The following is a 16,952-nucleotide window of genomic DNA, read 5'->3' as shown; positions in this document are numbered from 1 at the left end:
TCAGTCAATTATTGTTTGGCTTTTCTGTTTTGATGGTTGATGATTACAGTCTGTTGATGCTATTTAGAAGTTCTTTTGGCCTTTATAAGTTGATTGATACCCTGATGTATGACTGGTTGATTAAGATACTTTAATGATTCTTACTGATATATGAAATGATATTATAAGATCTAATAGTGAATAGTTGGCACAGGTTCAAGAGGATAATTTGTTATGCTTCAAATAATGCATTGTTGGCATTATGTTTTCTTGATACATAATGATGTTTATTAACAGGTTGATGATATTGAAGCTACATTGTCTTATCTTGCAAATTGATGATGGAAATATACATGTTGTTGTTCTTAGTGCTGCTGACAGATGCTCATGATGCAGACCATATGTGGTGTATGATAGTTGTTGATGACTATCATGGTCTTGTTTATCTTGGTTATAAATGTCATATCTATCATTTTATATAAAGGTCATGTAAATACCTATGATGTACTCATTGTAAAATTCAGTCATGTATGGACTATTTTGGTAAAGTCCTTTTGGACATATGATGTAATTTATAACCCCTCTGTGTTTGGGAAGTTGATGTAATAATGATGTCAAATATGTAAACCCACCGTGTTTGGGTGATTAATGTAAGTTTGAGTCCTTGGTGATAGGGAAAGTCATATGACTCATAGAGCCATGTACTTCATTGTACATCGTTCAAAAAATTCAACATGTGCTTAGGGGGAGCATGGTCAGTATTCAGTGTTTAGATCTGCAGTGCTCAAATGAGAAGTCTTCTTTCAATATTGGTCAACCCTTTCCCCTTGATGTCAAAGGGGAAGCGTAACTTGGTGTTTCCAAAGCTTGGTTCTTGGCTTGATGTGTTTTACAGGTATCTACAGGTTGTGGTGACAAAACACCAAAGTGGTTGCCATCAAGTCCAAAGGGGGAGATTATTGGCATTATGAATTATGTGTTGTCCTTGATGGAAACCTAATTGATGAGTTGTCCTTGATGAAAACCTACTTGATGAGTTGTCCTTTGATGAAAACCAACTTGATGAAGAAGTAAATTGGATGTGTCCAAGAAACCATAGACAACAAGGTGAGGAAGGTTCCTCACCTCCACTATGCTTCACTATGAAATTTTGCCACCCTAAATGTGCTCTATGAAAGTATTTAAAACAATAGTACATAAATTGATGAACCCATACCCAATTACCATTTTATACCATACCATGTCTACAAAAACATACAAATAAGAGTCCATAATACTGTTCTTATTAATGACTATAGAAGATTACACTCCATTGGGAATTGAATAAAAAATAAAAATTACAAAGATTTTCAAAAAAATATCATCATGTGCTTTCTTTTAAAAAATTGAGAACATCTCCACAAAAATTTGCATTTCACTTATCCGAATAAAATAATAAAATAAAAACATTTTCTAAAAATCTGATCCTCTCTCTTAAAAAATAAAAACAAAGAACACTTTTCAAAAATGTTCTTTTCATTTCTTTTATGTATGGAAGGTTAAAATGATTCCGTTGTATCTCAAATATATATTGAAAGGGCAACCAACGTCTGCTCGCTACGTGTTCAAACTTTTCACACTGCGATTCGCCGGAGCGATTGGACGTCAAGTTGAACCAGTCCTGCAAGGCGAAGGACGCACGCAACAATACAAAATGTTATATTAAAACAATTTTTATATTCAGATTCTGAAATGCCGGGAGCCAGTTATCACCAGTTACAGTATTTCAGCATGCTCACTAATTCTATACATTGCGTTCTGTTACCACTTCTGGATCGCCCGCAGTCTAATTCTCGCTCTGTACTCAGTTCTGGATCGCCTGATAGATTCCTCAGCCATATCTGTGGATTGCACTGAATAGTGAACAAGTCGGGTTTTGCAGAAAAGATGGAGATCGTGAACGTTTCCGAATATGAAGCTTTGGCCAAGGAAAAGTTGCCCAAAATGGTATTCGACTATTATTCTTCCGGTGCTGAAGATCAATGGACTCTCCAGGAAAATCGCAGGGCTTTTGAAAGAATAAGGTATTTCCTGATCACTTGTTTGTTCGGTTCTCATGGATTTCCATTATTCCCCTTCTTGCACATGCTACTTCATTGTAGTTGCTGTCCCCGTTAAAAAGAAACCTCGGTTTCTCACCTAGAGATTTGATCTTACTGAATTCGTGGAATCCCGTATCTCCAAGGGTATTGGTAAAGACGTCTTTGGGTAATTGATTACTCCAAGGGTATTGGTAAAGACGTCTTTGGGTAATTGATTACTCCAAGGGTATTGGTAAATACGTCTTTGGGTAATTGATTACACTAGTTCTAAACTGTGTTCACTGCTATCTGATCAGATTCTTTCTAGCCTTGATCACTGCTATTTGAGCAACTTCTTCCTAGATCTACCTCTTTGGCAGAAGATCGATTCTAATTTCTCCGTTAATATGTTATGCAAAACTGGACTCTCATTTGGACATGCTTATGCAGAATAGTTCATGGTGGGTTGATATTCCCATCTTTTATTTCCTTGGTAAAATTTTTGGGCATGGACTGTCATTTGGACATGCTTATACAAAATAGTTCATGGTGGGTTAATATTCCCATTTATTTTTCCTCGGGGACCGCCCAGGCAAAAAAAATCAGCCTCCCTCTGAGCCCTAAGGCAAGAGAGAGGTTGTTGGTACTTAGCCAACCTACAATATAGACTCGGCCTTAGAGAATAGAGAGGTTGCTGGTACTTGGCCAGCTCACAATATACACTCGGCCTCTCTCTGAGCCCAAAGGCAAGAGAGAGGTTGCTGGTACCTGGACAACCTACAATATAGACTCTGCCTCCCTCTAAGCCTGAAGGCAAGAGAGAGATTCCTGGTACTTGCCCAGCCCGTAATAGAAACTCGGCCTCAAAGAAGAGAGAGGTTGCTGGTACTTGGCCAACCCACAATATAGGCTTGGCCTCTTTTGAGCCTGAAGGAAAAAGAGAGGTTGCTGGTACCTGGCCAGCCCACAATATAGACTTGGCCTCCCTTTGAGCCCGGAGGCAAGGGAGAGGTTGCTAATACCTGGCCAACCCCAACATAGACTCACTTAAAAGTGCAACAGAGAGAGGTTGTTGGTACCTAGCCAGCCCACAATATAGACTTGGCCTCCCTTTGAGCTCAAAGGTGAGAGAGAGATTGCTGGTACTTGGCCAGTCCACAATACAGACTTGGCCTCAGAGAAGAGAGAGGTTGTTGGTACTTGGTCAGCCCACAATATTGATTCGGCCTCCTTTTGAGCTTGAAGGAAAGAGAGAGGTTGTTGGTACATGGCGAGCCCACAATATAGGCTCAGCCTTCTCGGAGCCCCAAAGGCAAGAGAGAGGTTGCTAATACGTGGCCAGCCCACAATATAGACTCAATTAAAAGAGCAACATAGTTACTTTATTTCAGAGCTACAACATGTCAAACAATTTGAGCCTCCATGGAAAGGATCACAAGAATTCTGCCCAATCACCCAAGCTAAACTCAATTGACAGTTGGTATTCCCATTTTACTGTATAACTCACACCTCTAGATGGATTGTTAAGGATCTAATGGCAATCCACCCCTCAGGATGGATTGGTGAGGTTGATTGGTTGTGACGAAGAAACCCTAGCCAAAGAGGGTGATGTTGGAAATGGCAATCCACAACTTGCTATCGAACATTTAGGACCCAATTTGACAACAATCGATATACACTGTCTGCCTTCCCTTGAGCAACGGGGCACTAAACTCCATTTACTCATCTGACTTTATTCTGTAATCCCAAGACGAGCTTTCCACAGCTCGCCATAGATTCTTATTGCAACATGTAGGAGTTTTAAATGCCCGAGCAGAGATCTTATGCTACAGAATTTGAATAGTAATGGGATGTCTATGCATAATACGCACATAAGTATTCACAAAAAAATTCTGTCAATTATACTTTCATTCCCCAATAACTCATACTTACGTTCGGAAAATACTCTATTTGATATTCTCATTTCAGAATGCAAAAACAGAAATCATATAAATATTAATAAATCTCAATAACGATGAACAGCGATAGCAACATTCCCACATCCTTATTAAATTATTAATTAAATATTTAATGAATGGCATTCAGTTTATCTCTATATATACATAATCAGAGTAAAAAGACAACGAAATAGCAGAGTGGATCGAACAGAGTATGGACAATGAAATAGCAGAGTGGATCGAACAGAGTATGGACAACGAAATAGCAGATTTAAACCGAGACATAAGAATATCTCAGTTAAAGCTGTCCATTTAAAATAGTCAGACGTTGGTGTCTAGTACAAACATCAATTTACCACTCAGCCATAGGCAATTAGTACAGAAACTACCCCCTCCTTAAGCTATGAGGCAACAAAGAAAGAACTGCCTATAAACCCACTCGGCCATGAGAAGCTACTTACAACCAGTGCCTGTTTTGAAGACTCGCTCAGATTCTTCAACCAGCTCTTTATCAGCCCCTAAAGCCTTTCTTTAGCCGCCATTCCCTAACTCAGTTACCAGTAATTCCCCTCTGTTACTACTCCGACAATAAGTGTCCAGGCTACTTTCTTTTCTTGGGAGATCCGATTTAGTACTGCACAGCCTATCAAACTCCCCTGCCATGGCATCGCGTGGCAAGATGCAAGTTTAGGCAATAGCTTTGGCTTCCAGAGTCATGATCAGTACGGGCTTATGACAGAACAGACTTCCTTTCCCTCAAAACTGAATACAACCATTCGATTTCATATCGCCATTGTCCAGGAGATTGGTTCCAACGTTACCAAGAGAGAAAAAAAGTCCTTTTATCCGAGCCTCAAAAAGGGTGATGAACAACCCCTCCATTTCGTGTTAGAATTCCAACAGTCATTGTGATGTCCAAGAGATTGATCCCAAAGATGATGAATGGCCAAGATTGAATAACACAAAGTAAAATAATCTCAAAGGTTTTCCCAAAACGGATCAAATAACCTGGTAGACAAGTGGGTATCATTTACCACCAATATTGAACCGCAACTTCCACTTTCCATATAGCTATCATTTATTTTTTATTTTTTTATCCTTTTTTTTAAACCATGGTGAATTCGTAACTTGTTGGAGTAATCTGGGCAAGGCCAGGATCAAACCTTCTAGCTTCCACTCTAACACCAAGAGTATATCCAGCTGCCTGCAAGCCGAATATCTCAAAAGTATATGACTTTAAGTATTAGGGTTTACGCAGTGCATTGTATTAGATATCATTTTGGGATTCAACTGCGTTAAGTAAGCCATTCACGTATGACCATTTCCATGAGAGGTAATTGTAACTGACTAATTTCTCATGATTTTTGAATAGTTCACTTAGCACTCATTGCATTGGGTGATGCTCACAAAGGTGAAGAAATGGGATTGAAACTAGTAAAATGAATCACATAGCGTCAATCATCACTTCCGGGGCTTGCACCCGGTAACTAGGACTTCCCGGGAGGTCACCCATCCCAAATCGCCTTTGGCTCAAGCGCGCTTAACTGTGGAGTTGTCCGCACAATCAAGCCCACTTAGCTTGCTACCCCATTTGCAAAACCTTAGCAAGTATTGTGCCTCATGAACCATTCAAGTAGAGATCCCTTCACTCTTTTTGAATTGAAGTATTAGGGTTTATGCAGTGCATTATATTAGATATCATTTTGTGATTCAACTGCGTTAAGTAAGTCATTCACGTATGACCATTTCCATGAGAGGTAGTTGTAACTGACTAATTTCTCATGATTTTTGAATAGTTCACTTAGTACTCATTGCATCGGGTGATGTTCACAGGGGTGAAGAAGTGGGATTGAAACTAGTGAAATGAATCACATAGCGTCAATCATCACTTCCGGGGCTTGCACCCAGTAACCAGGACTTCTCGGGAGGTCACCCATCCTTGATCGCCTCTGGCTCAAGTGCGCTTAACTGTGGAGTTGTCCCCACAATCAAGCCCACTTAGCTTGCTACCCCATTTGTAAAACCTTAGCAAGTATTGTGCCTCATGAACAATTCAAGTAGAGATCCCTTCACTCTTTTTGAATTTAAGTATTAGGGTTTACATATTAGATACCATTTTGGGATTCAACTGCGTTAAGTAAGTCATTAACGTATGACCATTTCCATGAGAGGTAGTCGTAACTGACTAATTTCTCATGATTTTTGAATAGTTCACTTAGCACTCATTGCATCGGGTGATGCTCACAAGGGTGAAGAAGTGGGATTGAAACTAGTGAAATGAATCACATAGCATCAATCATCACTTCCGGGGCTTGGGCCCAGGTGCATCATCCCATAAAAGTCATCAATGTAGTGTACGGTGCTAGAATGTTGTGGGTGTTGGAGTTGCACACAAATATGTATAATGCTTTGCTGTTGCTTGGAGTCCAATGGCTCTCAATGCTCGACGTGTGGGTGCCAATATGCTCCTCTAAAAGAATTGGGCCCCAGTTAAGTTACCCAAGCCATGGCTGTGGAACCACCTGACAATTACATACAATATCCAATGCTAGGAACTACATCATTAGGTGCATTTAATCATTTTTGCATCTAACTGAACCAAGCTTGAAAGTAATGGGAAATTTGACATTTCAAATAAGGCTTCCCTTCAAAATAAGGGTTTTGAACTCACAATGGTGTTACCTTCCTAGGTAGAAGTGGCTAATAAACCATCCTATTAAGTGTTTCCAACCCCCAAGGGGAAGTGACATGTCCTTGGTCCACCCATCAATTGATATGTGTCATGTGAATAATGATTGAACGGAGGGGAGAAGACTTCATGGCCAAGTGCCATGGTCAAATGGACCAGCTATGATGGGCACCTCATCCTGAGTGTATAGATGGGGGGAGGGAGCAATTGTGGATGCATGAGTTACCAACTTAGCCTTTGATTTTCCACACATTTTGTGCGCCTTTTACTTTTTTTTTTTCTTTGTATTATTGCTCGTAGCTCAAGGGTTATAGCTTGTTTTGTATGATGTATAACAATTATTACCCCGTTAATGGTGAAGCACGTCATTTCCCACCAAGGGTTGGGACATGCAAGGGTTCCTTCTTATAACATGAAGGGCAATGTGTGCTCAAGAATCGGGTGATGGCCATAATGGGTGAGGTAGAGCTCATGCTAGGCTTTTGCCCACATGCTAATGTGAATGTCCCGACCATCTTTTGTATTTTGATCTTCTTTTGTCGTTGCTTGTGGCCATCTATGTTTTTTCTTGTTCTTTTAGTTACATCAACCTCCCAAGGCCAATTTCTGGGCCCTACCCAAGTATGAAGATGTATGGTGCCAAATCCTAGAGAACCACGGGTCAATTGAACCTGAAGAAGGGGGTGGAATATGGGAGATGGAAAGTGGTAAGTATGGAATAGGGAGAGATGGGATTATGCTATCTCAATCGAGGTTTCCCAAGTAGTGCCCCTCCTATACCCATTGGACCATTAGGGGAGGTCCCACTGGACTAAGATGAAAAAATTAACCCCCCATTTAAGGTGAGGGAACAAGATTGTTGACACCTAATCCTCTGCGATTGGGATATTTTGGAATGTGAACAGTCATCAGAAGATGAACTGAGAAGTCACATTCTTTGTATATAACAATAGCTACCTAATGAAATAAATCGTATCAGTTTTCTGTCAAACTGGAGTTACTCTTGGTCTGACATGGCATCAGAGCACAGGTCCCAAAATTAGTTTTCTGTAGTGTAACTCCTGTCAGATTTCTCTGCCATATTCTGTCTGTCTATTCTACATCTTTTGTTGGCTAAAATCTCTGTCGAAACCCTGCAAATCTCGTTCATTCTTGAATACATTCGTTGAAGCGCGTCACTGCATGTTGTATTCAACAATAATATTACTGTTGAAGGGGTCGTATTGCTGTGTTGAGACATTCGTTTTGGAAAGTTTAAAACGATTGAAGAATTAGTGTGAGAGCCTGGTCAAAACTTGGAGGTGTTGCGGTGTTTGGTAAGTGATTTCAATAATCAGAATTCATTATCAAGCTCATAAATTGCAGAAGATTGATGGTCAATGGCATATTAATATATGGTGAATGCATGAAGTTTTTAGTCAGTTGAATGGCACTGTACGTTGTAGTGATTGTATCCACTGCTCTACCGTTTCCATACGCTATACACTAGAGTAACTGTTTATGCGGTCCCCTCAGCTCCCACAAGTGTATTCATTGTGCGCCCTCTCCTTCGGTCGCACTGTATTAAACCACCTCCGTGCACTCTTGCGGTGAACCATTTGATTCATCACTCCATAACACTGTCATAACATACCTCCCTCTCGCTCCAGTTTCTCATATCCCACTGTCATAACATACCTCCCTCACCGCTTCGATTTCTCATATCTCGCACAACGGTTACTTAAATACGTTGTTCCATATTACCTAAATACATTGTTCTATACATATATAATGTTGATATACATTAGTTCGTTGGTGCTTTTGGCTCCGGCATTTGGCTCCCACGTTGTATATGAATGTTATTAACGTTGTACGATTGGAATGTTATTATTGTTGTCGTATTGGAATGTTATTAACGCTCTTGCGTTTGGCTCCCACGCAGTCCCCCATATACCACAACAAAATAATACCCTTGTTTTTAATATATTTGAGTACAATTTCACTGTACATCAGCAGAAGTATTTTTATAGAATGCATTCAATCATCTCTATGGTAGGAATAGTTCTCACTGGCAAGGAGAACTATCCTGAATGGTCCCGGATGATAAAACACACCCTCATCTTCAATGAGTTGTGGAAAGGAGTGTGTGTTGGAGAAGCAGACAATGATCCAGTGCAGCCTACATCAGACAAAGAGCTAGTCATTTGGGAAAACAAGAACAACAAAGCCTATGCATTAATCGCAGCATTTGTAAATGAAGAAGTAAGTCGCCATATTTCATCATATTCAACTGCCTTTGAAGCTTTACAAAAGCTGAAAGAACTCTATGACTCACATTCTGCACTTGAAGTTGTTCAGCTCATGATTAAACTCTTCACTCTTGAACTGAAAAATAATGATCCTCTTGCTCTTGCATCTGAAGTAAAATCTATAATGCATGATATCAAATCCACTAAGGTTGAGCTGGATATCCCTCTTATTGCTTTTCTCAAGGCACTCTATCCTACTTACCCCAATTATCTTGAGTCTTTACAAGCAAATGGAAATCTTAAAGATATAACCTTTGACTTTCTTGTGAAAAAGTTTGCTGAAAGAGAGAAAGCCTTTGGAAAGAAGACAACCCCTGAATCTTCTGAAGACACTGTGTGCCTTGCTCATAAAGAAAAGCATCCTGCTCAAGATTCTACAAGAGGAAGAGGTGGACGAAGAGGAAGAGGAAGATACTTCAGAGGCAGGGGGGGCAGACATTCTCAAGGAGAAAAGGCAGACTTACATTGCATTCGCTGCAAAAGAAATGGATCACATGATGCCTCTACATGCAAGCTACCATGGGACAAAATTGAGCATAAAAGAAACCAACAAAAAGGTAAAACTGATGATACAGACAAAGGTAAAGCACCTGAATCCGCTCACTATATTGAGGCACGATGTAACATTGGAGTAAATGAAGATTTGTTTAATGCTTCACTTGCTTCTTCGAAAAATGATTGGTTGCTTGATTCAGGAGCAACCTATCATATGACTCATAGAAAAGATTTTTTTGAAGATTTCACTGACAATGTTGATGGAGCAGTATATTATGCAGATCAGTCAAAAATCAAGCCATCAGGGCTTGGCACAATCAGGCTTAAACTGCCTGGTCTTCCAGACTTTCTTCTGGATCATGTTCTATATCTCCCACAACTCAAGAGAAACTTGTTGTCCTTGGTCCACATCTGATAGCAAGGTCACTCCATTCATATGTTGATGGCAAGCTTGAGGTAAGAAAAGCTTCTGACCACTCACTTGTCATGAGGGGAATAGAAGAAGAAAGGCTTCTCAAACTGCAAGGAACCTCTGCTCATGCACAACATTTCTCATATATTTCTCATCATGAAGAAGGTACACTTCCATCAAGTTTATTATGGCATGCTAGATTTGGACATTTAAACTATGACAGTCTCCGCTTATTGAAGAAAAATGGTGTTGTTGGTTTGCCTACAATTCCTAGGAAACATAAGCAATGTGATGCTTGCATTCTAGGAAAGCATTAGCAAACAATCTTTTCATGATTCACATTCAAGACCAGACCAGACATTTAGGAAGTCTCATCTACCTCACTACTACCAGACCAGACATTTCATTTGCTGTTGGAATCCTCTCCAGGTTTATGCAAAAGCCTTGTGAGGGACATTGGTCTGCTGCAAAAAGAGTTCTAAGGTACTTGAAGGGAACTCAAGACCTTGGAATCAAGTATACACAGGTGGACGACTTCAGCTTGATTGGATACTCTGATTCAGACTTCGATGGAGACAAAGAAATTGGGGTATCTACTTCAGGATATGCTATAAGTCTTGGATCAGGAGCTGTGTCTTGGAGATCACGCAAACAATCAGTTCCAGCAGATTCCACAACAGAAGCAGAATACGTGGCAGCAGCTGAAGCAACGAAAGAAATTGTGTGGCTCAGAAAAATTCTTGAAGATTTGCAGGTAAAACAAGTACAATCAACTCCACTCATGATTGACAACACCTCTGCAATAAAGTTGGCCAAGAACCCAAAGTTCCATGATCGTACAAAGCACATCAATACTAAATATCATCTGATCGTACATCATGTTGAGGCCAAAACAATCCATCTCCGTCATTGTTCCACAAATGAGCAAATTGCAGACATCTTCACCAAAGCGCTTGGAAGAGAAAAGCTTGAAAGATTCAGTACGATGCTTGGACTCACCAACATCCCTTCAGATGAAGGGGGGGAATGTTGACACCTAATCCTCTGCGATTGGGAGAATTTGGAATGTGAACAGTCATCAGAAGATGAACTGAGTAGTCACATTCTTTGTATATAACAATAGCTACCTAATGAAATAAATCGTATCAGTTTTCTGTCAAACTGGAGTTACTCCTGGTCTGACAAAGATCATGGTCAAAACCCCTATTCCTTCTAGGTTATTCCATAATCCATGTCAAATGCCCAAAATACAAATAAACATAAACAGCCGATTGCAAAATGAATAAAATACCTTTTGATCAAAAGTCCACCTTCCAACATGTGCTCTTGCCAAATGGGCGAGGAAACATATGAATGATTTAGGTGGTAGAGATATGAATGGCACATTGTCATCGGCTACTAGGGGTTGCTGGCTGCTGGGTGGAAGAGGCGATGGGAGAAAAAAATCTCCTATGGGGCCACCCACTTTTGGTGAGTAACAGTTCCCACACAGGGTCCAAATATCTCAACATTTTTAGTTTTCAATGTAATGATTAAATATAGGGCACAAAAAAAATTGGAAAAAATTAAATCAACACTCATAGAATCAAAATATTAAAAGTTTGCAAGAAAATACAAATCTGAAATTTACGTAAATGGTAGATCTCCTACTGTCCAATAAAAATTTAAGGAAAAAGAGGGAAAATCGATAGGCATGCAAAGCCTATCAAAATTTTGTTTAGAAAAATGAAGAAGTAGACATATTTAAGGAAAAAGAGGGAAAATCGATAGGCATGCAAAACCTATCAAAATTTTGTTTAGAAAAATGAAGAAGAAGTAGACATACTTGCAAATACATCACCACTTGTGGGACTTTGGGAAACCCTCCCCACTCCACAATAAAGTGATGGAAAACAAAACACTGTCTCCCTAGTGAGGTTAAGGAAAGCTAATAGGTAAAGGAAACCCAATGGAAAAACTTAACAAAAAAATGGTGGAAATTGATGCCCATGCCTACAAATGCATCCACAATTGAGGGAGATCAATCCCCATTCCAAAAAAAAATATGGCGATGGCAAAGGAAAATGGTGCCCTTCTCTTGGTTCAAGCAAAACCAGTCTCCTCCTCCTTTGCTCTCTAGACCCTTTTTTCTGTTTGCAAAATGAGTGAAAAAACTCAAAAAGGACCACTTAAAGCAACCTTGTCCATGCCATGGCAATCTTTTGGGTTGCGTCATAATTTCTATGATAATATTGCAATTTCTTTGGCAGGCAAAAAACCATGGATTTTTACCCACAGTAAAATCGGTGAATGGTAAATTGCAGCTTTGTGATTTTATCACAATGTTAATAACACTGGTTTTATCTCGGGATCTACCCATTTCATATTTTCTACAAGCAGAGTAGCTAACACCATACGTTGCATGGGGAATCCTAAATCTAATCTACATTTTGCTTGTTTAAAGACCAATAATGGAATTTCATTCAATCCTTTTTAAATTGCTCGAGCTTTTTCAGAATTGGCAAGTGTAAAGATGTGCATAATACTATATAGTATAGCTTTTTATGCTTACAAGCTTGAAGCAACTATAAATGTTTATAGTGAATCTTAAATTTTTAATAAATTTTAAATATATTTTTATTATTGTAATATATAGTTGTCTCCCCACGAAAAATTTGGGGATGCACTCTAGCCATTCCTGGATGGGGCCGTTCCGCCATACTGAAAACTAGTGCAACATAGCTAAGACCTTGTACATTGAACAAACACCATGAGATGAGTGCAGTTGGTAAGTTTTAAATGGCTGGATACCTGATGAATCTCATTTTTGTTACAAGAAAGTTTAGAAGAGAACATAGTTGAACAGTTGAATTAAGACAGCCATACTACTAGTTCTGCACTTTTCCCATAAAAGTAAATGGAAACAAGAGGGTTGGGTGAGTGTACTTACAAATTGTTGAAAACCAATTCCCTTGCTATCACACTACTGAATTCTTAAATATGGCACTGAACAATCTATATTGAATAGAATCACTGCCCTTCACATATTGTTTATTTCTAATTTACCAGGTTCCGACCTCGTGTTCTAGTGGATGTATCAGAAATAGATATGAGTACTACTGTGCTGGGATTTAAGATATCAATGCCTATTATGATTGCTCCAACAGCCATGCAAAAGATGGCTCATCCAGATGGTATGCATTCTCTATCTATCTTGATTATTGACATCTTATTTTATTACAGAAATTTTCGCAATATTGATTTGGTCTGAAACTTGATTTACAGGAGAGTTGGCTACTGCAAGAGCTGCTTCAGCTGCTGGAACAATAATGGTTTGAACTTCATTCTTTTGTTTGTAATAATGTGCTTTAAGATCAGTGAGATCCCATGTTGTCAAAGTATGGATTCTTGTCACATTACCAGCTTTTCTTGTTTCTTATCAAATTGTTATAGACTTGGTTCACAGATAAATGGATAAGACACGGGCTAGAATAAAATTAGTGGCCTTTGCTGTTTCTTACTGTCCTTTTTTAAATGTTCATCAAATCCATTGAAGGACACATTCGGGATTCCATGCCTTAATTAGTACCAAACACTTGGAGTCTATGTAGTCATGAGCCTACAGCACCACAGGTGACAGAACTACTTCTCAAAGAGAACTGACATATCATGTGCCTACAATTATCTGAGAAAATTATTGAATCTGTTGTAATATGCATTCATGCGGCCGAGCTATTTATCCTCTGTTTTTTATGCATGTGCGATGTCGAGATAGATCTCTATGAATACGTGTTGCTGAACTGATTTACCCATTTTTTCATGTCTGAGGAATGGCTAGGAAAATTGGTTTGCTGAGCTAATTTAACAAGATGGGAAAATGACTAAACTTTTTCATTGTTAGAAAGTGTTGTTCCGGTGTATTTCCTTCTGATTTTCTTTAATCGTATTATAGACGCTTTCATCATGGGCTACATCAAGTGTTGAAGATGTTTCCTCAACTGGACAAGGCATCCGCTTTTTCCAGCTTTATGTAGGTATTTTATGTCCATGCCTGCTAAAGTTTCCTGTGTGCATGAAAACAGCAAGGCTGTCATATACTGCATTCTGTTATTAGGCAACTAGGGCATATAATCTGATAATCCACGTAGTTTGAATTTAGTTTTATGTTTGGTGATGGCAGGTACACAAGGATAGATATGTCGTTGCACAACTTGTTAGAAGGGCAGAGAATGCTGGCTTTAAGGCAATTGTACTTACTGTAGATACACCTCGACTGGGGCGGAGGGAGGCTGATATTAGAAACAGGTATTGGCTGCACTTGAAACTTATTCAAATTAATAAGGTGGACAAGTTTTTGTTCCTTAAAAATATTCCTGTAGGGTTACTTTGTGGACATTTGTATAACAATGCTTCGAAGTGTCCTTTAGGATCTGAAAAACATGTTGCACAAATGGGGGAGCAAATTTTATTTATGGCTTCCACCTGATTATAAATCCCAGACTTCACCATTTGTCGCTCATTTTATGTTATGCTTCATGTTTTGCTTAACATTTTGTTCTTTTTTGAACTAATGTAAAATCAACTATGTAGATTCTCACTGCCCCCGCCTCTGACTCTGAAGAATCTTGAGGGCTTGGATCTTGGTACATTAGAGAAGGTATTTTCTTGACCGCAAAGTACTTCGAAAATGATTGCCAATAGTTGGAACGACTCTTATTCTAGTTTTACATTAATCAGTGGTTTAATTTTACTCAATGCCATAATGTGAATTTCTTGCAGACGGGAGGCTCTGGACTAGCCTCATATGCTGCCAATCAAATTGACAGATCACTGAGTTGGAAGGTCTGTCTTCCTAGTGGGTAATGGGTCATGTAATTTTCTTTTCATGCCAAATGCCCTAATACATCCTTTGTAACAGCATAGAACTACAGTGGTTTAAAACTTTAAACTCCTGGTTGATGTATGTGCATATTGAACTTTAGAAGTCACGGAAAAAGAACTTATAGTTTTAAACAAGGCTTTGCTTTCTAAAGAATCCTTCCCTGTATCGTGATTCAGCAAACATGTAAAAGTTATGTTGGAAGTTGTTTCTTTATTTCTTTTAATATGTTAAAGGGCATGTTATTGGAACAGGATGTTAAATGGCTGCAGACAATCACCAACTTACCAATCCTTGTGAAGGGAGTAATGACGGCTGAGGACAGTAAGTGTTTTGAGCTTCACATATAATATACTTGTGATTTCATCAGTATTTAGCTAATTTTGTTTGCAAGGTCTCAAACTTCCAAAATAATGGTTGTTTTTTCTCAAATACTTTGAAGTTTGCTGTTATGTTCCGTACAGCCAGGCTAGCAGTACAAGCAGGTGCTGCAGGGATAATCGTGTCCAACCATGGGGCTAGGCAACTTGATTATGTTCCAGCAACAATAAGCTGCCTGGAAGAGGTGTAGGTTCAATGGCGAAATGATTGTTTTCACAGTAGGCTTATTTTAGAACTTCAGAAGTTTCCACCACAGCAAGTTTGTCAATAGTTGAGCTGATCATTTGTTAGGAGTGTGTGTAGGTTGTAAAAGCTGCAAGAGGTCAAATTCCTGTGTTTCTTGATGGTGGAGTTCGCCGTGGCACAGATGTTTTCAAGGCACTGGCCCTTGGAGCCTCTGGTATTTTTGTAAGTATATTTGCTTCATTGTAGGTGTTTCAGTGCCTGTGGAGAAATTTGAACTTTAAATGCATAGATTAGGTATTGAATTTTTTGAAAAACAACCTTTCTTGATGTCATGTTGCAATTGTAATTAGATGGGTTATGCATTTGACAATCGGTGATGTATCCAGAATTTTATGTGGGTATTTGGCATTCCTGGCTGCAGATTGGAAGGCCTGTTGTCTATTCTTTGGCTGTAGAAGGAGAAGCGGGTGTAAGGAAAGTTTTACAAATGCTGCGGGATGAGCTTGAACTCACCATGTCTTTGGCTGGATGTTGTTCAGTAAAGGACATAAATCGCAGTTACATTCAAACGGAAGCTGACATGTTTAGGGCTCTTTCAAGGCTCTGATCGGGTCTAATCCAATGGTTGTCTATGACAAAATGCATACTAACATCCTAAGATAATCTGGATAAGATGTTTTTATTATTTGTTCTGCTAGTCAAAACCTGAAGCTTTGATCCCGAAAATTCACCCAAATTTTTCTGTCTCATGTGGCAATCAATGCTTGAAACTATTGCAGATGACATTTGTTTCTCTGGACCTAAGATGTTAGTTTCCCTCAAGTAGATATCTCGTGGCAATTGGTATTGTGATATTATGTTCATACAAATATTAAAGATTAGAAAAACTGTTGTGATGAACTTGATTCAGAATCATAATTATGAGGTATAAGAGATACAACAGATGGAAATTTGGAATATGCCCAGAAAACAATATTAGTGAAAACATACAAGAAAAAGCTTGAAATTCATTGAAGGGAGAATGACCACAAACATTTGAAAGGTATTTCTCAAAGCTACTGAAGCTAATTATTCTGAAGCCTCAGCAAAATCATCTTCCATAGCTTTTCGTTTTCTATAGCAAGATCAACTTTCCTTATTTTCCTTATTTGGATTGTTTTGCAGAGTTGTTTTCCCAATTAGTTTTTTACCAAAAGATTGAATTATTCTTCAACAATTGCTTGGAAAATGCCATCAAGTTCTTCATTAAATTCACACGGGTAATGAACCTTGTAAATTTAACCCCCTATGATAAAATCAACTAGACGTCTTGTATTAGATATAGATGACAAGTAAAAGTTTGTAGAAGTGGCAAAATGAGGGTAGTGGAAGTGAAGGTTCCTACGTGCAGATGGGCAATCAGGAGATTAAATTAACAAAGAACTATTGTTTATGGGTAGCAGAGAAGGAATTTGAAACAACAAATGATGTTGTGGATAGGAAAGCATACCGTATATCTTATAAAGAGGCATGAGGGATACATAGAGAAGATTTTCAAAGATTGGCCCGCCTTTTAGGTCATAAGCGCAGAGATTCTATCGTTGTCGGAGTTATGAAGAGGCTTTGCAGCCTGAGGGTGTATCAGAGTATTGAAAGACATGCTATAAACTTCCACTGCCTTTGTGTGA

General features: G+C 38.9%; 1 protein-coding gene across 2 annotated transcripts; it reads left to right on the top strand.

The window, feature by feature from the left end:
- Positions 1-1,555: 1,555 nt before the first annotated feature.
- On the top strand, positions 1,556-16,137 carry LOC149226845 (glycolate oxidase 1-like). Of its 2 annotated transcripts, none has more exons than XM_089377621.1 (11): positions 1,556-2,042; positions 12,909-13,033; positions 13,125-13,171; positions 13,792-13,869; positions 14,020-14,144; positions 14,430-14,496; positions 14,619-14,681; positions 14,973-15,042; positions 15,183-15,283; positions 15,403-15,507; positions 15,636-15,774. In XM_089377621.1, the coding sequence occupies exons 1-11, from the start codon at positions 1,906-1,908 to the stop codon at positions 15,660-15,662; spliced, it is 945 nt and encodes a 314-aa protein (XP_089233747.1). In that variant the 5' UTR covers positions 1,556-1,905; the 3' UTR covers positions 15,663-15,774. The 2 variants fall into 2 exon arrangements, with proteins under 2 accessions (XP_089233747.1, XP_089233745.1); XM_089377619.1 differs by having other exon boundaries at positions 1,557-2,042; positions 15,707-16,137.
- The last annotated feature ends 815 nt before the right edge of the window (positions 16,138-16,952 follow it).

The sequence above is a fragment of the Pinus tabuliformis genome, chromosome J (genome assembly GCF_031772625.1).
Source record: "Pinus tabuliformis cultivar Carrire ecotype Pingquan chromosome J, CPIR1, whole genome shotgun sequence".
In the NCBI taxonomy this organism is placed as follows: domain Eukaryota; kingdom Viridiplantae; phylum Streptophyta; class Pinopsida; order Pinales; family Pinaceae; genus Pinus; species Pinus tabuliformis.
The sequence above is the reverse complement of the archived record's forward strand: the minus strand, read 5'-3'. Positions and strand labels throughout refer to the sequence as shown.